Below are 26,976 nucleotides of genomic sequence, written 5' to 3'. Positions count from 1 at the left end.
GTGTTCTTAAAATGGTTGGGGGATACCAAAGGTCTAGCCCGGTGTACGTGTGTGTGTGTGTATGTGTGTGTTTGTGTTGTGTATTAAGTTACAATGATGGCATATTGCAGGGGCTATAGGACCAGCAAGTAAAACCACACCAATTTATCTTCTGATAACTGGATGTTTTATGACTGGCATGCTTATCTTGGCAACCAGTATGAATATACAGACATTTTCTGAATGTAACCACAAATATTCTCAAAAGTTTAAATGTTACCAGTGGCTACATGAAAAAAGTAATTATTTAAGGTAGTATCTGGGATATGGATAAATAATATATCATCACTCAATCCATCAGTCAGTTCTCATTCAGTTTTGGTAGTGCAATGCAAACTTGTAAGGCTATAATACAACTGTGAATATGAAAATCAATCCAAGCTATTTTGACCATTACCTTCTCCTTTTTTAACCCAATGAGGTATAAACATACTTGATACTCAACATTTTTATCATTCTTTTAATTGGTTTGAACACCAAAAATCTGCAAAAACCTTTCAACTCAAGATGCAATGAAGCTCTGAGGCTAAGATTGTTTCATGAAGCTTTTCATGGTGCATACAGTACATTAACATTTACAAAAACTTCAAAAGTAGCTGCAAAAATACTGTCTTCAAAAGAAAATATAGTTTTCTCTCAATTTCATAAAAGCCTCCTAGTACAATCCATAAACATAACAACAAAATATGACTTCCAAATATACTTTGCAATCAAGGCATCACCAGGTTTAAGGCCTTTCCACTGAAGGAGTTGCTAGAGGTATAGGATGAAGGAGTAGGTGAACATAGGATCTTTGGAGTCTTCTTAAAATAAAGCTGAGCCAATTTTCCAGTTCATGGTCTAGAAGGGTTGTAGTGTCAAGATGCACTGACGAGTCCAATTTATTATAATAAAGAAAAATAGCATATGTTAATTCCATTGGCAGCTGCATCCCTCAAGAATGGCTTGGGCTTCAATATCATTATGCAAAGTTCTTTGAAAAAAATAATTTCAGGAGGTCCACTTGGAAAAAGTGCAACTAGGACATTCCTCCTTTGCTGTTCCTTCTTATGAAGGGACTCAAGATCTTTATCTCTAAGACACACCTTGAATAATTTACTTAACTATCTGGTGTGGCATAATCATTAAGAAAGAAAATACTTCAAAGCATTTAGCTGATTGTATTCCAGTGACGTGAGTGCCATACAGTGCAGGGCAGGATATGAAAAGAAACTTAACAGTATTGCAGACTTGAGACTCCATAAACCTCTACTCTGCTCAATTTTTACCCAATGACATCAACTGTTCAATCAGCATATGCAAGTTCTGGCATCTTATATTCATTGTACAGTCTATTCTGTAGGAACCTTGAGAAACATCTCTAGGAACATTTAAACACCATCAATGAGCTCCTGCCTCACACAGCAAGCAGAGAGAAAGACAATCCTTGTAATTAATAGTTTATGCATTTTAAATGAGAAGATTAGGTGCTTTTTGGATACCAGAGTCGCAGAACGATATTGACAGAGATGCTTAAGGAAAGAAAGTGCTCCTTGAAAGGAGTCCAACAGCAATCTTTACTTTAAGGCTATTGCTGGGATCACTCTGTTTCCCAGTATCAAGGCACTTTTTTCTACAGGCCTTGGAAGGACCATAAATTTATTCTGCCTCTATTCCACTCCCTGTTCTTCAGACAACCACGGAACTATGAAAGAGGGCAGTGTCTTCAGGTTGGTGCCGTTTCCAGGACTCCAAGCCTAATGAAGGAGATTTGGGGTTTTCACTGAAGTTGTCTCCCCGTAAGTCTTTCTGTAAAGTGAGGATGGGGACAGTGGTAGTGACTTGGCAAGAAGAAAATGTGCCTGAGGACTTTGGGCTGGGAGAGGAAGAGAAGTCTCTGTACAGGATGTTTACTTGGGGAATAAGAGACTTCACCAGACTAAACTGGCAGAAGGCAGAGCCCGTTGGATTGAAGTAGACTTTGTTCTTATCAGGACAAGAAGGCAGGACAGGCGGATCAGGCCTAAAAAGAAAAACCAGAATTAAAAGGTATATAAGAACTAATGCTAACAAATATTTCAGATTTTGATAGGTTATAGGATGACAGCATAACAAATAAGACATTTTAAAAAATATGCATGGACTGTTGCGTCTTTCAGAATTTTGCACTTTAAAGCAAAAATGGGGGAGATGCTCACCTAGAGCCTGGGGCAACAGACCTGGTGTTTGGTACAACAAACATTACCGGATTTAGAAGTTTTCAGTTTACAAAGTGTGAATTCTTTATTATAGTGTTATAAAACCATTAATGTGCACAGCAGTCCATCCAAGAGACGCTGTGATTACCCAAAAAGAAATACAATGCAAGTATTGAAGCATTTAAGAATTACTTTAACTTTAAATATTATCCATCCCAAATCAATGTTGTACATAGAATCATTGAACTGCTTTGGCAATGAAACAAAAATGGATGGGTTATATGCATACATTTGAAACTCTAATCTTGTCTCAGAATAAACTCAGTCCATACCACTGGGCTAAATTATATTTTGTTGATGGGCTAGAACAGAAAAGATTTCTAGGTGGTTTTTTAAGAAAACAACTATATTAGAAGTCTGATAACACATATATTTTGTTTTTATTATTGCTCGCTTTGCACTTGAAATATGTAGCATAAAAATAAATATATTTAGCAAAATAGGTGTCATCAGTTTCAGAGCAGGAGTGGAGAGAACAAAACTACCCTGAATCAGTCCTGGTCTTAAGTTCAGCTTGTCTCTCAAGATTACTACAAGAATTTCTATGAAAACGCTAATAAGCCGGGGAAATGGTTAGCATATAGAGTGAAAAAAGAAAAAGAAAAAGAAAAAAGAATGATAAATAAGTTACAAGATTCAAAAGGAGAATTACAGTTCCAAAATGATGCAATGAAAAAAAATCATCAATTATTATGAGACACTCTACAAGGCAGAGGAAATTCCTAAAGAAAAAATACAGCTGTGCTTAAGATTACTATAAGAATAAGACGTGGGTAGAGTGTAAAGCAAGCTCTTTGAAAGACATTTAGTATAAAAATGACAAAGTACTTGTCCATCAGTGCTTTGTGGAATGGTTTACATGCAACTCAGATCAGAACTGGGTTCTTACTTTTATCATAATTTCTATCAGCACTATATGGAGGGCAGTTCTGTATTTGATCCTTCTCATTTTTTTTCCTCTATCACCTATAGTTACTAAAGATAAAGGTGACTTACACTATTTCTTCAGAAGCATGGATTTTTTCACAACCCTCCGGGGGCTCTCGTTTAAAAACATAGGTGTGGTTGGGACGAGGAGACAGAGCAAAGGCAAGGACTGGAGAAGTGATGCCATTTTCTGAAAGAGGAAAATTAAGGAAGAGAACCCATTCAGTCAAATAAATGCAGAAACAATGAAAGCTCAGTTAATGTGCTACCTTTGCCAGCAGGATTTCTGTTCCTCAGATGGAACTACATAAAAGTAGTTATACATCTGACAGAACTGAAATACCAAGATGAAATCCTATTACGGACTGCTCAAGCAATAAATCTGCCATGTAGTCTACTGGAATGGTTTTTAATCAAAAGTAAATCTCATAACAATTCTATACATTTATTTTTAAAGGTTTGCATTTCATTAAGTAGTACAAAGCTGTACTATGAGATAGACAGAAAGATAGATGATGATGATAGATAGATAGATAGATAGATAGATAGATAGATAGATAGATAGATAGATAGATAGATGATAGATAGACAGATAGATAGATTTTTATCATTTATTTACATCATTTATAAAGAGGTCCATCTTCAACAAACTCTGGGCAGCTCCCAATTAGAAAAACTCAGTTCCTAAAGAAGCAAACATTAAGTCTCAAGTCATGTTTAATGATAAGACTTTCATATCAAGGATGTCCATAAGGTATGGTAAAAAAAAGTGAAGATAGTGGCTGTGACACACAATGCACATAAAAAAAAACAGGTGGAGCTTTTCCCTTGTAACACTCTGCAGAACAACCTCTGCCCACAGTTTCCAAAATTGATAGCAGAATTTCTTGCCAATTGGGAGGAAAAAAACATGTCCTAAAATAGATTTAACCATTTATAAAACACAGAAGAAAAATCATATTACCTCCAAAATTCCAAAGTAACTGTAATTTTGTTTATATTTGTTTACATATAAGAGGGATATCTTTTTTATTATTCCTAACCCTTCCAGAATGCATCCTCAAGCTGCTGAATGTCAAGGACCATTTAAAACAACAAGCCAATAAACCTCATATACAATGTACAATTCTTCAAAGCTCTATACAACAGCAGACTGCTACTAATCTAACCCACTTACCTCTACCTTTGTCTCCCAATACTAGCTTGTCTAAAGCCCTGGGCAAAGCTTCATCAGTTATTATCCGAGCAGGAGAATGTGGGGATTGTCGAGGAGCAGCTGAAGGGGATGGAGAAAGAGAAAGGCTGCTGCAGGGACTACTGTTGTTTTCCAGACGTGGCAACAAGGAATCGTCAGTATTTTTTTGGAAAGGAAGTGGAGCTCTGTGCCCATCTGGGACATCCAAGATCTAAAAGAAAGCATACCCTCTAAGCACAAAGAAGCAGGCAGGAATGAGCAGAGTCATGGGGAGACCTTGATAACATTTTAAAACATTTAAAGCATTTTATCCCTCTTCTTCCAAAAACATCTCTCTAGCAATTTATATAACAAAAATATTGACAAAAGTATAGTCTATAAGCAGGCTTACAGTTACCAATAAAAATTGTTCAGGGAGAAGAGAAGCCAAATGTACCTAGTTCCTGTTCCTCTGCCATAACTTGATGGAATATAGATATGCTCCAGAAATAATGGTATGGTATGGGTAGAAAACCCAAAGGACTAACAATCATTTTCCCCACGTAAATCATATCACATAGGACTACCCATAATTTTAGTTAGATGGCAGTAATAGGTTTGGGTGCAAGGCAAAGAGTAAGGTGTAGTGATACCATGATAACATTTGACTGAAATGTGATGTGCTTTTATAAGTAAGCAATATCTAAAGCACTCCAATTCAACTTTGGGGAAAGACAGCAGGTTAAAGACCACATTTATCAATCCTCCACGAGGGTGGCCTAGGTCAATATTTGCTACCAGTACTGGAAACGTTTGGAAAGAGTCAATGATAAGGATAAAATGCCCTGCGGGTGCATGTGACAAGTCTCCTACATTTTCCCTTTACTATGCTGTCACCAATAAAGCTCTTGGAGAATTCAAAAATTATTTTAAATTTCTATTCAACATCAGCAACTTTAAGATGTGTGAACTTCAATCCTAAAATCCCCCCCACACACACCCAGCACTGCTATTGTTAAGAAATCTAGGAGCTGAAATTTACATATTTTATAATTGCTGAAGTTAACAAACACTACCGTAACACAATATAACTGGCTGGAATGTGGAGAAGACATTGGTTGGTTAATATAGGAACATATTGATTTCTATTAAGAAACTAAGAATGGGATTTTTAACAGATTTATCTATTTCTCTAATTGTATATACCTTGCAAATATAATCCTAGAGCCCTAAAATTATTTTTAACTTTGTCTCCCAATCAGGGGGAAGTATTCTTTTAGACCTGGGTTTCAATCCATTTGCCCCAAATCCCTTTCTTCATGTTCCTTCTCCCTGTTGGACTACACAGTGAGATGCCCACCACTGCTATTCTCTAACTGGCAGTTCTATCCCAGAAACATCACAATCTCCTGCAAAGCAAAATATAAGTTGCCCTCAAAAATGGGCACTGCTTTTTCTGATGATCTGCCGTGTGAAGAACCGTGCAGTGTAGATCTCTATGAAATACATTTTTTTTCTTCATTGTCAGAGGAAATTATGCTAGTCAGAATTTCCCTTTCCTCATTATACAAAATATTGGGAATTTCAAAGTAGAGAATCCAAATCATGTATGGGAAAGCATGCGGTTGTTTTTGGATGGGAGGAACTTGGTAATTTAAACTGGCAGTGAAAACTGTAAACATCCTACAAAAATTGACATGTTCTGAGTTCCAGATAAGGTGACTCTCATATCTCACCCCACCAGCAATAACTCACTCTGAGGAGTTCCTCGTCTCCTTGCTCCTTTACAAACATCTCTTCCAATTCCTGATTGATACTGTCGAAACTGTTGTGCAAAGAAGGGCTGATCGATACAGTGGTTGGGACTGGAAAAGATGCAAGTGGGGAAGCCTACAAACAAGGACATGCAGTGTTGTATCAAGAAGCCACTAACACCTTGGTGCAAGCATAAAATATTCTCCAAGGTGGATGGATAGCACATAACTTTGTGGACCAACACTCCCCCACCTGTTATGAACATATAATTTAAAATTTGGCCATTACTCCACTGATCCCCAATATAATGATAGCTGCTCTTATTGCATGGTTTAATGGACTATGCTTGCTAATGTGATTCCAATTTTTTGAATTTTCGTGATGAATTACAATTTATCTTCAGGGAGCGTATATAGCTAAGCTAATATATGGTTGATTGTGTATGGAGCTCTTTGTGTCATGTAAATATAGCCAATGGTTCTTACAGATCTTTCTAACTTAATGTTGCTCCAGCCACTGAGCCTAGGACCACCTGCATATCAATAAGATTCTTAGGCTGAGCAATAGACCTTTTTCCTCTAATTGTCAATGAAAAATGGCAATTGGGAGACAACTGGGAAATGCCAATATAGTCAACAGACACCCGTATTCCTTATATTATGCCTTAGGTTGAAGGAAAATAATTGTTCCAGCTTCCCTATACAAGCCACTGAGAACTGAATACTTTAGGCCATTTTTTTTCCAATAAAACTTTCTTTTCTTCAGTCCAAGAGTTTCTGTTTCCTGCCATTTCCTAATAGAAACATTAAAGAAAACTACAAAAAATAAAATAAAAAATAGAAGATACCTTGATTGATGGGACCATGCTATGATTGCCTTGAGTGGAAAAGCTCTGGGCTCTCTCTTTGCTATTCCAAACAGCAAGCTTTGTTCGCTGGAGCTGTTGCTTCAGTTTAGCAATCTAAAGAATGAAAAGTTACCTAGCTTTGAGTAGCATAATGGAAGAGGTTTATTTTTTAATTTATTTTTATCCCACCTTTATTATGTTTATAAGTAATTCAAGGTTGCAGACATACCTAATACTACTTCTTTATCCCATTTTTCCCCTTAATAATAACCTTGTGAGTTGAGTTGGGTTGAGACAGAGTGACTGGCCCAAAAACACCCAGCCAACTTTCATGCCTAAAGCAGGACTAGAAATCACAGGCTCCCGGTTTCTAGCTTGGTGTCTTAATCACTAGAGCAAACAAATTAATAAACTGAGATGCAGTCTCCAAAAGACAAATGTATTGATGGCGGACAATTCATCTGTTCATTTAAATGGTGCCCAGGCAGTTCTGGAAGATTGCACACTCTGTGATAAATTGCATAGAGAAGGGGTACAGACATTTTAAGACTTGCTAGTTTCACTGAGCTCTGTCATTACTATCTCAGGAATTCTTACTACTTTCTGAAATGCTACTGTTTATTATGGTTTAAAGTATTTTTTTTAATTTTAATTATGTGTTTGGTTTTCATAAGGCCTTGAAAACTTTGGTAGACAAAAGCAAGCATTCCAGTATTTGTTAGATAATAGACAAATAAACAAATATATGTAAATAAAGTTAGCAGAGCATAGGAAAACCAATCTTAATGTTTTAAATCTTGCAACAAATTCCATCTTAGAATCCCTGTTCCATCAGGTCATCAGTTTTTGGCTTTTTGTTATACTTCTCTTTTAAAGAGTGATTACAAGGTGCACTTGTACACTTCTATAATTAACCTAACACTGAGTGTGAATAGGATATGTGATTTTTAAAATAAAATAAAATAGATGCACTAAACTTACCTACAGAGTAAATATTATTATTTTCCAGAAAAGAACAGAAAATAATGCCACTAAAACAAAAAGTACTCTGGCAATTTAATTCTTTTTGCACATTACATAGTGGTAAGATAAATGGCACTTGACGTACCAAGTGATCATCTTACCTCTCTACGATGATCCATATTATTCCATGAGGCAGATTGCTTATGTTCTGCAACTTTTCCCACCTCTGATTCACGCCAAGATACTGGAGTCTGCAAAGTGAGAGGAAAGGAGGAGCTATCAATATTGGATCAACATTTGGAAGTTTAAAGAGATTACTTCCAATGTGTCAATCTTCTTCTGAAAGAGCTTTTCTGAAAGAATATTGATGGTGAAATTGTTTTAAAAGTACAGAATAAAAAAAAACACATGAATCTCTTCCCTGCACAGAAAAAAAAACCCTCAAATTAAAGATTTCATAACTTTTCCTTCATGAGAATAAACCTAGAAGTGATTTTAGGGAAGATAATCTTGCACAACTACTTGAAGCACCGATACCCAGAAGGAACTGGTTTCATCAGCACTTCTATGCCTTGAGTGTTTTAAAATTAGAATGTCTTCTTGGGCTCGATTTTTGGTGCCCTCTAAACATGTTAGGTTAGTTTCTCCACCTTAGCAACTTTCAGATGTGTGGATTTCAACTCCCAGAATTTCCCAGCCAGCACGTTATGGTACTCTTAGTCGTATTGGTTAAGAATTCTGGGGATGTGTCCCAGCACATCTAAAAGGTACTACGATTGAGAAAAGCTCCATTAAATAAACAACAGTGCATGTATATAAGCCCAAATATATTTCACATCCCACCCATTTTTTGTAGGTTCTTCAAATTTCACACACTTTGTGGTAGGTAGTCATTGTTGGACCCAGAAATGAGAGACTAGATGGACAAGAAAGCTCACACAGGTTCAGTGGAAGTCTCAATGTAAAGACAGCCTTCTTCTTTGGGATCTTGGATGGGAAATCATGGAGTTGAACTCCAAAACGCCTGGAGAGAACTAGATTGAGGACGGCTGATATAAGAAGAATATTGTTTGAAGCATTCACTGCACTGAAGGGTGACAGAGATACTGGCAATTATTATTCATTATCACTAATTATCTGCAAGGTTTCTGTAGGAAAATATACACTCAATTCTATTAAGCAGATCTGACCTTCCCTGCAACTGATGTCAAGTAGCTTGCCGTGCAATTATGCTAACAGGTACATTCAGTGCCCAATGTTGGATTGCACAGAAGTGAAGATAATTACATTATCCAAAAATTAAGAGTACTTCCAGGTATATTACTTGCCAGCTTGGGCATTCTAGACTCCCCATTTACAATGCAAACTAAGGGACAAATCTTCCACCAACCGTATAGTAGACTGAGCTGCTAAAACATTTGTATTTCTTGTTTCTAAGTACCGGTATATATTATCCATCACAATTAGGTAACAAGATTTTCTCTATATCTTTTGGTTCTCTTCAGCCTCATCCTCTAATTTCACCATTACCAGGAGTGATTTTAGGAGGATTCATCTTGTGCCCCAAGCGTCTGCTAGACAAGCTGCCAAAAGAGCATAAGGGGCCTATCCAGCACACAAAACTGACCTTCGAAAGAGTACTTGTTATAAAACAGAAGGCTAGCAGCTATTTCTGCAAACAGCTATGTTGAAGATTCTGGAGAGACAATGGATGGCACAGCCACAACAGCTGAGCAACTATAAAACTTTAGGAGTCAAGGAACAACATTCTCAGTAAAAAGGCTTAGCAAAAATAAAGAGAAGAGCTGCAGAAGAGTTGCAGGCAAGAGCTATATGCTGTTTGCAAAGCTCCCTCCTCTGCTAGAAATGCTGTGTGAAAAGTGACCTTCTTTTTGTTTAGCAAGCATTTTGGGGTAGAACACATAACCAGCCACGCCTAAATATTACCATGACTGTGAATCTAGTGAATTCAAAAAGTCATTAGCCAATTGTCAGCCATGGTAGACAATTCCACCGAAGCAAACAAGGGACACAGCCTCATACCAGGCTATAGAAGGCTGATTTTTTTTAAAAAAAAAAAACTCTAGCTATGATGCCAAGCACAAACCCCTGTTTCAAATAAGCGTGGGACAGCTTCCTGTCTCAGTGACTAGCTTTCAAGCTACTGAGCTGGCCTCTACAAAGAAAATATACACCAGGCTACAGACGATAGGCCAATTATATTTGAAGTTTTTCTGTTTCTACAAATGCAAAGATGGAATCCTCAAGAACAGCAGTTCCTCATCTACTCCTCCACCCTAGGCTTCCCTGAGAAGAAAGTATGAGGACAAAAACAGCATCTCTATGCTGAGTTTATCCAAGGCTTCAAGAAGCAACCTCAGTTCAGTTCAACCTTATATTACTAAAAATCTATCTGGAATATGTATCTTAGTTCAAAACTAAGTTAAACTGGTGGAACTCTTATAGGAGGGTGTACAATGGGGTACAAAACTTTTTCTGTATTAAAATCCAGACTTGACCTTTGAGTGCATCCGATGTTCAAAATGTACTGGATTGAGCCAGAAAATAAACCCTAATATTTAAGCATATTTATTTTATCATAAATGGTAAAATGCAAAACAGAAACACAAACAAAACAAAAACATACATCCAGCACTAACAACAACTGGTGTACAAAAAAATTAGAAACTGCAACTTGTTTAGGCTTGGGGCATCAAATTCTGTAGCTCTGTACATTACACAAATTTCCTTCTTCATCATTTATTTAAGATGCAAGGAGATTTATTCCATTCTGTCTCTGCCCTGTGCCCCCAGCCATAAGACACAGTCTAATCAACTGCAAATGTATGTTTCAACACCTGTTTGGCAAAACTGACAGCAAAGAGACAACCTTACTTTCAACCCTCCTCGTGCCCAACCGTGAAATCAGGCAGTCTGTTAAGAGGAGGGAGCCAAAATGCAATTCTCTGCCTTCTGAAGAACTGGTGTAGGTGTAGGAGGGGAAAAGAAAATGCTTTATTGATTAGAGCTTTTGAAACTCAAGTCTATAATAACTTTAAAAGGCATCACAGAAAGCTTACTGAAGTCACTGTACTCAACAAGTCCAGACTCAGTAAATTTCCTGCCTAGGTTAAGAAATCTTGGTCCCTCCTTGGCTTTGGGAAAGCTGTAAAGACTTACTTGTTCTGTCTTGCAAAGGTGGAGACAGTATTATGCCTGGAGGTGGGGTTCATGGGCATACAAGTTTTATCCTTTCTGGTTTAAAATATTTTTTTTTATTTTTGAATAAAACAATAAGAGTTTGGGATAAAGAAGCATATAAGTGCAACAAATAAATAATAAATCTTAACTATGGAACTACTTGCAAAGACAGTATGGGAATTGCCCAGCAAGCCAAACTGCCTCATGGAGAGCAGTCATGCCAAGAGCAAGCCAGTCTCTAGGCAGAAGCCGTCTCTACTCTCAAACAGAATAGAATAAAATAGAATAGTCTTTGATGGCCAAGTGAGATTGGACACAAGGAATTTGCCTCTGGTGCACAAACTCTCAAGTGTATGTACAAACAACAAAGCAATATAAGATACCAATAGGAGAAGGAAATAGGAAAGATGAGAAGGATAATAATACAGACCTACTACATGGATAAATATTCTTAGACACAAGACATCTAGTTAGGAAGAGAGGGATATATGGGGAATTCCATTTAGAAGGTTCAACAATACAGATTGCCCTAAGACGGTCTGACTTTAAACACCATATCTCCCTTTCTATGTTATAGTAGAAAATTTCCAAAATTATTATGTAATGGTGGTCAAAATAGCTTTCACATGAACGAAAGAGGAGGAAAGTGCTTTGAGAAACAATCAAGTCTGCAAAACACAAGGACAGATAATCTGCAGGAAAGGAATAACTCAAAAGTCTTATCCCCACAGCTTTAAAAATATTTTGCATGATTACAATAGATAGCAAGCTACATGCAGCAGCTGCAAAATGTGCAGAAAAAGGAATCTTACAGATGGTGGGAACCTTCTTGTTACAACTCATTGTGTGAGTGTATATCTGCATGTAGTCAAACCATTATTTTGCTCATGAGGGAAATATATATGAAGAGGGTTGAAATACCTTTCTTCATTCAAACTATGGATCGTTACATAACTTAGTTCCAGGCCATCTATTGGATTCCAGGAGACCCAACCTTTTGGATCCATCCATGAAAGACCCACATTGAATTCCTTCTTGGCAGATCAAGGTGGGGGAGACACCCAGAAACAGTCCCTTTCATATCTGACTTCTCCTTAGAATTATGCTGCCCCATGAAGTCTGTCTGACACCTCCCTACACCTTTATATTTTTTTTGTAAAGCAACAAAGATCTTAGAAAAAAATCTAGGTGAAACATTTGTTTTATGTTATTATTGTAATGTAACAATGGTTATTCTTTATGAGAATAACTGAATTTAATATGATATAAACTTTTATGGCTTAATTTAATTTGAGAAATAATGTACCAATCAAGCGGTCTCTAGCTCATATAACAATATATCTATTTTTAAATTCTTGCTTTTGTTGCAAAAAATAAAGCTATCATAAAAGAGGACAAGGAATATGTGATCAAAACTAGGTAAAAGATGGTAAGTAAATATATTGTTTTACATTTCATACTTTTCACGAAGCATGTCTTTACAATTTTAGCCATGTAGATTACAATGTTTATTTCTCATGTCAGATAAAAGCTAGGGTTCCTAGGACACCTAACCCATGCCAGAAACCACATTTCTGTAGTTGTGTAATACATACTGCAGAATGGAATACTAGGAACTCAAGCAATGACCAGGGACAATCATTGCTAGGAGATGAAAGAAAACATCTCCTAAACCTGGCACTGCATGTGTTCAGCTAGATGGAACTTAGTCTGACTGGAGATAGAATTGTACAGGATTTGGAAGGTACAGGATTTGGAAGGTGTGTATCTAAATTAGGGACAAGTAGAAGGGTTAAAGATACAAGGTCGAAAGCTTGATTTTGAATTTGCAACCTCTCTTCCTTTATGTGTGAGCCTTTTTAATTAAAATTAGGCATTTTGATTGAAAGTCTGCATTAAAACACATAATGATCACTTCTGATTTTTAAGGAACCTAATTAGATAGCAAATTTAACGACAGACAATATTCAGCTCTCTTGATTTCCAATTCCTTCCTCTTTTGATATCTGCTACCATACTGATCATTCTGTAAGCTGAAGGATAGGCCCAATACCTGAGTAGATTTGTCACTCATATGTGACAAGGGAATTCCTTCAGCATCCCGAGGCCACTGGCCCATAAGATATGAACCAAGGATGTTATCTAATGATGATGTGTGCTGTAGTCTTGGAGGTCTGTTCCGGGAGGCCTTTTCAGGACCAACAGCACATGGAACACTAGCTAGACAACAAGAAAGAAAGAAAAAAGAATGAATGAATGGATTTGCTACAAAATGAAAGCAAGCACCACTTCTATCAAAGTGCTTTCAGCAACTGCTTTCAATTCTTTCTTACATCTACTGTCTATTATTCTAAACCTTGAGGCTTCCTACATTGCCAGTCACAAATAGATTTCCATCCTACACTTTAGACCACTATACTTCCCAGCAGTTGCATATGCCCTCTTCCCCAGCACAATGTGATATGGGTGGTGGTGGGGGAAACATATAAAACTCTTAAAACCAAAGTGATTGCCACACATTTTAGAGGCATCTTAAAAAAATGGTACTTCGGCAACAAATGACATGATATTAACTGAGCATTTCTAAAATTGATTTTACTAGTTTTGCTGTAACCAAATGTCTTTAACCGAACATCCTAAGTTCCAGCGTTAGTTTTGTGGAGAAACAACTTTTAAAACAAAACAAAACAAAAAAACTAACAATGGGGTGAGAAGACAGAGAACAAATAACATCTTAGCAGCAACAGCCAGCAGCATTTTTTTCCAGACATAGCAAACATGTATTGTACGTAAGTCAACATAAACTACTACCTTCTCCTTTTAAAATATACATCAACCACAAGCACAGACAAAAAAAACGGAATATGAAGTTTACGTAAAGGGCTATACAACTAAAGTAATTAAAATAAAGTTTCCTGAGCCCAGCAATCCAAATTCAAGGCTTGGAATATGAAGCTATCAATAAATTAGCTTACCCGGTGGCCTTGGGCAACTCATGCCTTCTCTCTGCTGAATCTTCCCCAGAGGAGTGAAGATGAAATATGAGACAAGTTGTGGTAATACTCAGCCCTTGGGATAGAAATCTAATTGCATCTAAATATATTCATTTCCCAACTGCTCCTCTAGTCAACAAGAATGCAATTTCCTCCCTTATTTTTAGGCTGGGCCTGCTGATTATCTTTCCTCCCTTATTACTGTTTTGCAAAGCCTAATAACTTTACACATTTTTTTAAAAAAAAATACTATTTCCCGAGTGGTATCATTGGAAGACCATTTTATACATTGTTCATAGTGCCAAAGGCTACAGCCACATTTATCAGCAGTCATACACAGCAAATTTTTCCACTTCCCTTTAGAGACATCAACAATTTCATGGAAGCTAATGAATTTATTAGCTTTCTCCCCGATATGAGACTTGCAGCTGTGCAAGGACTACAACTCCCTTTTTCTTGAACCAGTAGTTATAATAGCAAGCGCCTGGAGGCAGGACAAGAAGGAACAAATGGAAACTTAAGAAAATCCAACCTAGAAATAAGGAGAATTTCCTGACAGTGAGAACAATTAATCAGCGGTATGGTTTGCCTTTGGGGTGCTCCTAGAGGTAATAAAAAGAGACTGGACAACCATTTGTCTGAAATCATATAAGGTTTCTTGCTTAAACAGGGGGTTGGACGAGAAGACCTTCAAGGTCCCTTTCAACTCTATTATTCTACTCTACTCACAAAGGATGAAGGATTGGGGAAAGCTCAACAAAAATGCAAGGACCTATAGGAAATGTGGCTATCCCAAACTGTTATTGAGGAAAAAGACAAAAGGAAACTGTTTACAGATTTCTATACGTTGCAGAACTACCACTAAGAGGTTCACCCTTCTCCAAATATTTCAAACACAAAACAACACATAGTTCTGAAAATCAAAATGTTAGTAGCATTGCCCATCTACACACTATTGTGATTCTTGTCCCGAGAAGAGAATTACCGGTATTTCATCTTCACATTACACACCGTTTCTCACCTTGTATCTAAAAGCCTTATTGGAAAGGGTCAGGGTTTTTTTTTGGTTTTCTGTACTGTTTCATTTTGAATTGCCCAAAATTTGAGAAGATATTTAACATATATCAGGAAAAAGCTGACACCAGTATGAATTATGAAGACAAATTGTTTTTAAAAAGCTGTTTTCCTCCCGAGTTAACCTCTTTGCATTAATTTTATGAATTACATTAGCACTTCTTCCATCTATCAGTAAAGCTGACAACATTCTGCTTTCAGCTAACATGGGCCATTTATGAACTATGTCCTAAGGAAGGGGGAATCTGCCTAAAGACATCCACTGATTCTGATAAGGCATCTTGTAAAGCCAAATTTCCTGGCTCCCAGCTACTGCATTTAAGTAGAAAAAAAGCCAACTAAAGCCCCAGGCAGGAGTTTGTTTGTTTTTCATTTACACATAAATTAATATGCACTATTAAGTAAACAGGGATCTCCTGGTCTGCTGCCAAGGAGATCTCTGGCAGCTCCTACTCAGAGCTCAACTCACAACAGTTCGGCAGCTATTTAAGGCCTCTCCTGACTGGCTGTTGACTACACATCAGGGTCTATTTGAGGCACATGCATTCAACTTCAGAAGGATATGCCTTAACAAAAAGCTTGCTTCTAGCATTCCTTCTTCAAACTAAAAATTCTGACCGAAAGGCAATCTTTTTTCCATACTTGAGAAATCTACAGTTTCCCTTCTCAGTAGCCTAGGACTGACAAATAAGTCAATGACTGGAACTGCTTGTGGCAAAGATACCTGGGAAATAAATGGGATATAAATGGAATTTTTTTAAAAAAAATAGTGGCTGCGCGCTGCTAGAAGAACTGGAAAGATAACAGATCCACAGCCAATCTGAAGCATTTTCCTGTCCCAATCAAAGCAGCACTACCTAAAAATACACCAGGGGTTGCAAAACAATGCCGACTTCAAGAAAAAGATGGCCTGTGAAAAAAATAGTGGCAGGGAAGAGTGCCCTATCTACAGGGCTGCTCTGTTATCAATTTAGTCCATTAAGCTAGGAACAGACCTGGCTGGCTGCATACTGTGGGATTAGTCCAAGCTCTGTATGCCAGTTAAGCATCTCCAATCAAGGCTGTGTCAAAAATGTAGGGAGCCTAGGCAGAAGAACACTTTGGTAATAAAAACATAATTATTATCTCAACCTCCCAGCCTGGTAGCTGCTGCCTTACATCTGTTTTTCCATAAGGGACTTCTCCTTTCTTCATTCCCTTATTTTATTTTACATGCATCATGTGGAAATTATTAGCATAAGAGAGTGAAAAATTGTGCCCCATCTTCCTCAACTATTTCACTGCATCTGCTCTTAGTAATGTTGGCAATAACTCCTTTCCAGCTTCTGTGACTTCAAGATACACAAGAAGACCAGAGCAACAGCATTTAGCTGAAATTCTATAGGCTAATAAAACATGTAAAACCTCACAAGACAGAAGCTGTTCCTACATTCATTCTACAATTAGTTCTCCACTTATGACTATTCATTCAGCAACTGTTACAAGTTACAGTGGCACTAAACAAAGGGATTTATGACTGGTCCCTGAAGTTATGGCCATTGCTGCATCCGCACAATAACCAGATCAAAACTTGTGCACTTAACAGCCTGTCTGCACTTACAACCACAGGGGATGTTACAACTCTCCCCATCCACTTCTTTCCCGCCCACCCCAATGGTGTCCTGCACTCTGCATCCCCTGCTACCCTAGCTTCACCATCATTTTCCCATTGCTAACTAAGTTTGTCCAGACTGGCCTTCCACAAGGCTACTGCTGGCTATATGAGGCTTTCTTCCCCATGTCATGCATAGTGGTTTCCTTGTAAGATTGGGGAAGATGATCTCATGTGGCCATAGCTTCCTTGTAAAGGCCAGGCCAGGCAGTGTGAGGCCTTTCACAGAACAAAGGGCAGCCCCAATCTAGCAGTGTGGCATGCATGCTCCTTGTTGTGTAGTGGCTCTGGGTTAAGGTTTAAGGTTTATTAAGGCAAGAAATTTCTTTATGCCCTACTGTGAGGCTAAGGTGAGGTGGACTGAGACTTCCATGGGTGGCCAAGGTTCAGGGGCTTCTTGTAGCCCAAGAACTGTGGGGCACTAAGAAGACACTGAGTTGTAGCGTAGTGTTTTTCTAGCCTTCCTGCACTTGCATACACGCACATCCTGGATTCTCTTCCCCTGGCCTCCCTGCGCCTAACCCTCCCACCCACACCCTCTTGGCTTAGCTTCTTGAACTTGTGCTACTCTGCAGCACCCCAATTTGTATGTGTGACAACAACTTCCCAGGGCTCCCCCCACCATCCCCTTGCAGCACTCCCATGCTCCTTATCAAGAACTCCCTCTGCTTCCCACTTAACCACCTCCAGATATGTAGCATGTCAGAAGTTACGATACCAACTGGGACTGTCGGGATTATGCAAAATTGTGTGGTACTTTACAACAGCAGCGCTTAGTGAAAGAAATTCCAGGCCTAATTGTAGTTGTAAGTTGCAAATACCCTGTTTACTTCACTTCTGCCTTACTTATCCTGCTAGCACAGCAAATATTTAAGTTTGTCTCCTACATTCAGTTTTGTCTCCCTGTTGAAAAGAAATTGTCTTGGTACAACCTGTGTGTTTATTTTTGGCTCAATGTGTTGGTAGAACCCAGTTAGGTAAGTAATGTTCAATACACAATAGTTAAATCTTCCAGGGTTTTTGGCACAATGTGTAATCTCAGTTTTGGAGCCTGTTGATTTATAATCAACTTGCTGTTTTAAGACAAAAACACTTTCCTGTCCAACAGGGGAAACTAAAAACATGAAGGAACTGATGCTTATGCAAATATTAGGCTTCATAGCAAAGCTAATACAAGAAAGAGACTCAAAGTAATGGAACATTTGTGCTCAGTTAACATTTTATATAACATATAAAATATATTAGATACATTGCACTCAAATGTAATCTTCATAACGCCCATTAGTAACATCCTTAATAACTAGTAAAAGCTGCTGAATATTTTTTTCCATCTATGCAGTCTGCAACTTTTGGATAATCTGACAATGCTCCTTTTTGTGGTTTACCTTTAGATAACTGTGGCTTGAAATTCTGAAGTATTATAATCATGATCATCACAAAAAAGGTGCAAATATTATTAACAACCACAAATCATAAAACATGCAGCAATATAAATGGTTTCAGTAGAATTATATTAAATAGATGGCAAGCACTAATACATAAGCAAGCATAGTTATTAGCAATCTAAGGGAAACTGCTGCCAAGTATAGTATATATGAAAGGGCAAATGGTTCTCCTACATAGTTTCATAATATATGAAACTGCAAGCCACACACTAAAACCCCGCTTTTTAACCATTAAGTAGGATAAAACAGCTACCATGAGAGCTCATGTTTGAGCTATAAAATAGGATTTAAAAACATCAATTGAAGACTTATGACTTATACTTGAAGCCTCAAACTTCTATTTTTTCCCCCCTACAGTACAGTTCTAAGTTTCTTTCAGTTTCCAGAATCTGTCGCTGCTCCAAGGTCAAGTTATAGGCTTCTTTTGGAACTGCAATGCTTTACAATGCAGGAACAGCCCAGAAAGATTGCTAACAGAGTCAGCACAATGTAGTGATTATGATGCTGGACTAGGGCCACAGAAATTGAGGTCCAAATCCATAGTCAGCTATGGAAATACACCAGTTGATCTGGGCCTGCTGCTTTCTCTCAGTCCAAGTGCCCAGGGAGTTGCTCTGAAGGTGAAATTAAGGATATGTTCGGGCTAGAGAAAATAAATAAATAAAAGAAAGTTTTGCTTTAACAAAACTTTGAATGAAGCACACTCTCAAAAATGCTATATCACGGTCATCTCCCTTCTAAGACCAAAACAAAATGTCCATATTGGCCTGCTTTGAAGTCTCTATATGACAGGAAAAGACTCAAAAGAGAACCAAGGAGAATCCCATAGGTATGCAAGTATCAGCTAACTTAAAGCCCCCTTGGCATAGCCAAGTGACTACCCAAGCTGGGTAGCAGAAACCCCACAGCACACAGCAGAGGGGGACCTCAGACTTACTGCATCCCCCCTGACGGAAGTCATTAGTATATGGAAAACTGCACCATTCACCTCTCCCATATGCTGGTCAACTTCCAAGCAATTGGAGAGTCTGAAAGTGAGGAGATGAACTGTACAAAAAGGCCAAGAGTCTTTTGGGGAATGCTGAAGGAGAACACTAAGAATACTACCAGATTAGTTGCTGACAAGATCTACAACTGCACTAGGAAAAACATGAGCAGCAGCCAAAGATAGGAAGGGGCAGGGCACATAGTAGAGGGAGCTTAGAGGGAGATCAGGTTTATTTCAGAACTACCAAGAAATAACAAGCCCTTGCATAAGTAGCCAAAGATCCAGTAGCCAGTTAATTGTGAGGAGATTAATATCTTTAAGAGGAAAGCAAAACGTGATTCTGGATGCTATAAGATCCAGAAATACTATTCCTATTCCTAAATCTGGTCTCTTTATTCCAGTGATATATAAGTCCTATTATCTACAGTTCTATTACACCTACGGATACAAGAATCGTCCAGCTTATATTGAAAAACTATTATTTTTTCCCCCTTAAAGCTTCTTTGCTAATGACAAGAGAAGAGTTAAATATTTGTTTGCAATATAAGCCTCTATTCCATTAGCTCCACTCTGTTTTACCTACCCACACAGATGCAGTGTTGAATTTTGTCCTTCAGCATTGAAACATTTTTACGTTGCCAAGACTACACCCAGTCAGCACCATTTATCAGCCCCTCCACCTCCAAAATGAGCCAACCTACCTTATACTTTCCAAACCAAAGCAAAAAAAATTCACTCTCTCCAAGCAGGCAACATCTAAGCAGCAAGGGAACTATTTGGCAGACAGTTTCCAATGAAAAATCCCCAAGTATGGCTAGATGAGTCAACTCACTGTTTCACAGCAAGTTCCTGAAGAATTGACTAACTAAGCTGTAGCCAGGGAGTGTGGTAGAAATCCTCCTCTGCCTTGGTTAAGCTGCTGCCAGTGACTTGCTCAGTTCTTTAATTCTAGTGTTCATTCTATTCCATAACCTATTTCCTTAAATTTTTTGGCAGGCAAGAATCATTAGTTTTTGCTTTTTCATAAATTCTGAAATTGACTTTGGAGTGAAAGTCTTATCAGTGATTAACAGTCAACCCAGTTTCCATTTTTTGCTCCCAGGAATACACAATGTTAGTGAAGGACAATGAATAAAAACAGTAGAAAAAAACTGAGGTTCAAATAGGCAACAAATAGAGCAAGAAACATCCTCTGGTTGAGAACCACCACCCCCACACACCCCATGATCTATCCCAGGGTTTGAAAGTACCCCTCCAATACCACTTTTCCCCCTGCATTCATAGTAAGATGTCTTCTGGAGTAAACAGATCACATGTTAGAACCAGAAAAAGACTGTGGAGAATCCCATTTATTTGCATCCTGTATTTATTTTTACAAATAAGCTGGTGAACATATCCAACACACCTCCCTCCTTGTATTTTTCCCATACAACAATCCTGTGAGGTAGGTTGGGCTGAGAGTGTAATTGGCCCAAAGTCACTCTGTTGGCTTTCATGGTTTTCCCAGTTTGCAGAAAGAATTAACTGGTATCTTGCATAGCTCTAGTTTTAGTCAATTTAAACAGAAACAAAAGATGTATTTTTCAGTCTGGCAGGAAAACTAGTTGTTCACTGAAAATAACGTCTTCATTAACTATAACATGACGATGTACCAAAAGTCAAGCATGCAACCTTATTGGTTCCTTAAGCACCACTGTTTGCATGTTTTACTTCTCAGAATCAAAAGCATCAACAACATGCAATTACTACCACCAGGTGTCTGTGCAATTATCTTCCACTTGATATCTATAAGGTAAGAAAGCAGCCTTGCTGTCCATATAAAAGACTGAAAGAATAATACATTATAACATATAGGCTAAAATATGGTTGCCTAATTGTGAGCAATCAGTATTCTGTGAAGTCACTGAATAAAGTTATTTTATAGCAGGGGTGTCAAACTCAATTTCATTGAGGGCCACATCAGCATTGCGATTGCCCTCAGGGGGCCGGGTGGGTGTGGCCAGGGTGGGTGTGGCCTACTGGGTGGGCGTGGCTAGAGTGCGTATGGCCTACTGGGTGGGCATGGCCAGCTCTACATTGTTCGCATCAAGGGTGCCTATGGGGGCCTGGGCAGGAGTGGGACAGATCTGAGGGTCTCTTGCAGAAGGAGGGTCTCTGGGCCAGGGCCAAGGCAGTGGGGGCCGTTCCCTCACTGTTTCCAGGATGGCTTCGCGGGCCACATGAAACCACTTCACGGGCCGGATCCGGCCCCTGGGCCTTGTGTTTGACATGTCTGTTTTATAGTTAAATATGTTATGCAAATTTAGGTAACTATGCTAATGTGATAAAACATAGTTATATAATCGAGGGTATTATAAATTGTTCAGATAAGAGATCAACATGCATTCCGGGGTAAGTGAGTTTTTCAGGTGAAAAAACACACAGCTTTAACAGAAATGTGGCAACATATGAAAGTAGCATCTCTAGATAGCAGAGTTGGCCCAATATTTTCCTTAGTCACTGTATATTATTTGTGCATGTAAATTGGAGTTAACATCTACATTGTGCTGCACTAATTCCATGTATGGAAGAAAAACTCATTTAGAATGGCAATTTAATATGTAGGGTTACATTCCAAACAAACTAATTCTTTTAACTCTGTCCCCTATACACTTCCCACCCCTTAAGTCTATCTTGTACTACAAAGGACACAATAGTTCCTCCCATGCCATAAACAATCAAAAGGAACAAATCTTCACAATTGCCCTTAAAACACATTTATAATTATCCTTTCCATCAAGCAAACCACATTGAAGGTACAATTTTTATCCCGGGCATATTTTGCTGAACCTGTCCTAAAAATATTCATCAATCTGCTGTGGCGAAATAACAGCAATGTAATATTTAAATGAACCCTTTGCCGATAATGAAATGTAAGTTGAAAGGAAGGATGCTACACCATGTTCTAAGGTAAGTAGGGTAGCAATGGTATGATTAAATGGAAATCTTAACAGAGCAAAGCTGCTATAATCTGGTCAAAATATAGCACTGCTGTTTTGATTTCTGCATAGGAAAGAGAGTGAGTGTTGGCAACAAAAGATGCACTTATCATCTGGTGATAGGTACCTGGCAAGTTCACAGGATTCAGCTTTCCAGTCGTCTGGAGCCAGTAGCACTTTCCTCTCCCCACCAGAGGACAAGGCCACATGCATTTGTGAGAATGAAAACTGCACAACGAGAGTAGGAAAACTTCTCATGTCAGCATGGAGACCATTTTTATCTTTGGTATTTGTGATTCAGGCTTGTGTGCTATTTATGGCAGAATACTCAAAAACAAAATAACCCAGGTGGTGTTGGCTGATGAGAAGGCAATGTGCAAAGAACTTATTTCCCAGTACAATTATATCTGTAGCTGCAGGACTCTAGAAACAATACAGAATGAAAATAAATTTAGATTTTAAAAATATGTAATAGCGTGTTTCTGCCATTACTTTTCTAACTGGGTAAAAGAACTAAGGAACTGTTTGACTTAGCAGGTAACAATTCTCCTACCAGAGAATTATTTGCAGGAGATTAACAAATTGGAGTGTTTAGAACAGAGGAAAAGTAGATGTGGCAGCACCATTATCACCATTCAGAAGTAGAGAGATAAATATTCCCTGAAGTCAAATTTGATTCTTGGTGATGACATAGCACGTTTAGGCAGTTTTTCTTTTCTTGTAATAATATACAACTAGTTTTATAGTGCTTTTTTCTGGGATGTTATTTCAGCTTCCAGGCTATCTTACAACTGATCTCCTGGTGATCTCCCATGCAAATATTAATTGGATCCTACCCTACATATTTTTCAAGCTCCACTAAGGTCAGCTAGAAGCTGTCATCTGCACTTCAAGCCTCTTGTATTGGAAGAGATATAAACTTTACACATGGATCTGTTTGTCAAAAAGAGGAGGAAACATGTTATTTCTAGTATGCCTTCCACTGGGCTGTAGTTCAACACAATACAAATAGCAAATAAAGACTAAACAGCAATTAAAATTACACCAAAGCAATACAACTAATATATACCACAATATATTTATATTCACAATAACAATATCCAATTATAAATCCTCTCACTTCACTTTTTCCCTCATGGACAGTATTTTTTGATTGCAATATAGCAACTCTGTGTGTGTGTGTGTGCGCGCGTGTGTGTTGACAGTGCCAATTATAATAACACCTACCTTTCTTTAGGACTCAGGTCACTATCATTTTTTTCCTCCAGATATTTATTCTGTGCTGTTACCAAAGCCTGAGTACTTCCGAAAGCAGAAGCTGAACTTCTCTTTCCCCACACTTGTTTTTTAAACTTTTTACATCATTCTGTGTATGGAGGGGGGATGGAGCAGGAAGATACCTTGAATTGATGGAGCAGCAGAGTCATCCTAGTCAATTGCTAAAGCTGAACTGAAACTAGAATTCAGAAGGCTAGATGCCAGAACTTGACCAGGAGATAGAATGGCCATTTTCACTGCATATTCAAGCCTGACCCAGGAGGACAGGTTGCTTGACACTGCCATGGTTCACTTCACACTTCACACCCAGAAAGCAGAATGCATGGATGTTTCTTCTGCAGTCACAGGCTTTTTTAGACTTTTAGTAGAGCCAGCTGGGATAGTGGTAAGCCAAAAATGGCAAAGCAACTTACAAGCAGAAATTTTGAGGACTGCTCACAACACATCCCAATTTCTCTGTTTCCCCCAAAATGGAACAAACTACACAGGCTATTTACAAATCCATTCCTGTATGCCTATGCAAGGTTCTGTTATTTATCAATGTCAGTCATTAGAAATCATATAGTTTTTAGTACCTTATATAAGACACTTAACTATTTTTGTGACTTTGGTACCTCCCCACTTGAGTGTATTTCTGGAAGTTTCTTACGCACAGACCCACTTAACTTTTATTTGGCTCCAGGATTTCTAAGTTACTTTATATTAAAACACTTGGCTCACCTCACCATTTAAGTGAAGTAATCTCAAGGGCAAATTTAAACTCACTCTTCAAGGAGTTTGTAGAAGATAAGCTAGGCATCTCCTCCTTTGGCGAGGGACTGCAGTCAAGAAAGGGAATAAAGTGAGCATAGAAGTGGTATCCAGAGCTGAAGAAAGAATTTAGAGGATGAGAACTGAAAGGCTGAGATTCCACAGCCACAACAAATCTTTCACTTCATTTCTTAACTTCCACTGGTTATCCACTTATACCATTATGCAGCTACTTTCAGGTGTTTTTTATTGTTATTGCAAATATACTTTTTAAAAATTCCTTCCTTACCGAAAATATTAAATCACCTGAAGAGACAATTAACATGGTTTTTACAGGATCCCTGGTAATAGAAAAATAGAAGCAAAAATAGAAGTATCTCCTCAAACTAAGCTCGTATTCCACGTACCCAGACTTAGAGATGCTATGTAATTTACTTAGCAGCCGTACAGAAATTGTTCACCCCTATTGCCACAATTTTTTTAAAAAATTCCCTGTCTAATCTATAAGTTTGAAATTTTCTGATCAACTATATACATAGTTGCTTAGTTCTTTGTCCTCCTTAGGATCAAATAAAGTCAGTTAAGTACTGCCATATTTAATCAACTGTCTCAGTAAAACTGATACCTAGAAGAAAAACTACAACAAATGATGTAATGTGTTATTACAGTGAAATGAGATCAGAGCAACTGAGATGGGGGGGAAGTGCCATATGAATATGATTTGTACCTCACCTAATAAAATTCTCTGCTATCTTTAGCTATACTCCAGATATTTCAATGAAGAGTAATACTGTTGTGCCATCATTAAGTTCTCCCCCTAATTGTCAATTAATTGAACTTTTTAAATCATTACTGTTGTTTTCCCATTAAAAGAAATCTAGTCCCCATCGCTTCCATGACATCTTCCAAAGATTTGTTGTTTCATTTTACGACAGAGTGCTGCTCGGTAGTCACAGCCCCTCCCCAGAGTTCTTTTACAGATCTCAGCATGGCTTTTCTATATCCACCTTTTGACAAGCCATGCAGCTTAATTTGCTTTCAGAAATTTGCAGAAATGTATGAATTCCCAGTTTTCACAAACAAGTACCATCTCAGTCTATTATGCAAGTGTTTCTAATGTACTATATGCTTAGCCCACACTGTATTTTCTTTCCATATGTACCTTTTCAAGCCATTACTTCTAATCACTGGTACATAATAAAATCTACAATAGAAACTCTCTAAAGCTCATGGTATGCAAAAATTTTCTGTCCACTCTCCATTCCATCTTTCAGTTGTTCTTTTCTGTAGGTTTTTTTTCAAGCAGCAGTCACCTTTTCCAAAATACACTATACACTGTCCTGCTTAACCACGGACCCATTGTGTTTACATACAGATGATACCAAATGCATGTAGTTATTCCCCTGCCCCCATTATCAGTAAGTTTTCCCTCAGGGTCAAAGACCCCCATTTTATGTGAGTGAATATTGTCAATTTAGCCACCTTCTACGGTTTCTGCCCTTTGATAAAGTTTCTCATGCATTGTATTGCAATTACTTCATGTACAATCCCATCTATCATTTCTGTGGCCCAGTCGCATAATGGGAAAGATGTATTCAGAGCTCTTTTAAACTTCCTGACATCTAGCTGTCACCTGTAAACTGGGCTTACTTATTATTCAGTTCTAGACTATTTCCACCAAAGGCCTTAACACCCTCCCACAAAATTCAGCCCAACAAACCTGTCTTCTCTGTCAGTGACCTCCTGAACTTCATGACACTACCCTTCTATCTTCTCCTCATCTGACCCCCTCCGTTCCTATCAATATGTAAATCTCCCTTCCATACTGTACAATTTATTTCCTATTTCCGTATAACCACTCTCCTCGGCCTTATTACGCATATATATACATGCCAGCACAGTGCTCCCCCACAATGCCCTTCCTCCCCCTCCCCCAGCCATCCAGTGCTTCACTGAGCAACACAGGCCTAGGACTTGCCCCCGTTACCTGCCCGATCTCCATCTCCATTCCGCCGGGACTGCAATTGGAAGGGGAAGGTGGACTTGAGCGGCTGCAACCCAACCCAACCGGAGGAAGAAGTCCCCGCCGCCATCGCGCGGGGGAGAAAGTCGAAACCGGTGGTGGAGTGCCGATCAGCCAACAACTCTTCAACCTTCACTCTTAACGCCCCACTCGCACTACGTGACCAGCAACTCAGTCCCAGGACGAAAGCCGAACGGGAGGCATTTTCTACACGCTAGAGGCGTGGCTTCGGCAACCGCCGCCGCTAATTGGCCAACAAAGTTGAACAAGGTGGGATTTAGGCAAAGACTCGCACGGTCTACTCCCGTGAATAACTCCACCTTTTCTATTGCCGGTGCGTTTCCTGTCTTGTAGATGGTGGGGAGTAACCACAGCCTAGGGGGAAAAAAACCTCTGATTTCTTTTGTTGTTGTTGTTCCGCTGTTCAGTAGCACAATGTTCCCCTTTCCAGTTTACTTACAGGTGGGAAACCATCTGAATAGGCCCCTCTCCAGAAAAACGTTATAGACAGGCTTGGAGCTCATACTTTTTCTAAATTCGATTCTTGTGTTGTGATTCATGATTTATTAATTTTCCCGCAATAGTTTTGAATACGTCAATAATAATAATAATAATTTTGGTATCGGGTGAAATACTGCAGAAGAAACTTTAAA

General features: G+C 38.5%; 1 protein-coding gene across 3 annotated transcripts; it reads right to left on the bottom strand.

The window, feature by feature from the left end:
* Positions 1-481: 481 nt before the first annotated feature.
* On the bottom strand, positions 482-26,512 carry FAM117A (family with sequence similarity 117 member A). Of its 3 annotated transcripts, XM_081343129.1 has the most exons (9): positions 26,288-26,412; positions 22,400-22,695; positions 13,197-13,363; positions 8,104-8,193; positions 6,980-7,093; positions 6,133-6,267; positions 4,381-4,609; positions 3,273-3,393; positions 482-2,041 (listed from the first exon to the last, which is right to left on the bottom strand). In XM_081343129.1, the coding sequence occupies exons 2-9, from the start codon at positions 22,479-22,481 to the stop codon at positions 1,708-1,710; spliced, it is 1,272 nt and encodes a 423-aa protein (XP_081199255.1). In that variant the 5' UTR covers positions 22,482-22,695; positions 26,288-26,412; the 3' UTR covers positions 482-1,707. The 3 variants fall into 3 exon arrangements, with proteins under 3 accessions (XP_081199255.1, XP_081199257.1, XP_081199256.1); XM_081343131.1 differs by lacking the exon at positions 22,400-22,695 and having other exon boundaries at positions 26,288-26,512; XM_081343130.1 differs by lacking the exons at positions 13,197-13,363; positions 22,400-22,695 and having other exon boundaries at positions 26,288-26,452.
* Between the last annotated feature and the right edge of the window lie 464 nt (positions 26,513-26,976).

The sequence above is a fragment of the Vipera berus genome, assembly GCF_964194415.1.
Source record: "Vipera berus genome assembly, chromosome: Z".
Classification (NCBI taxonomy): domain Eukaryota; kingdom Metazoa; phylum Chordata; class Lepidosauria; order Squamata; family Viperidae; genus Vipera; species Vipera berus.
Note: the sequence above shows the minus strand (reverse complement) of the source record. Positions and strands in the feature narration are given on the sequence as shown.

Coding starts and splice junctions, on each gene's coding strand:
- FAM117A (XM_081343131.1), bottom strand. CDS start 26,393: ATGGCGGCGGGGACTTCTTCCTCCGGTTGGGTTGGGTTGCAGCCGCTC. Junction 7,094..8,103: donor ATATGGATCATCGTAGAGAG/GTAAGATGATCA, acceptor TTCATTCTTTAG/ATTGCTAAACTGAAGCAACA. Junction 2,042..3,272: donor CATGCTTCTGAAGAAATAGT/GTAAGTCACCTT, acceptor TTTTCTTTTTAG/GCCTGATCCGCCTGTCCTGC.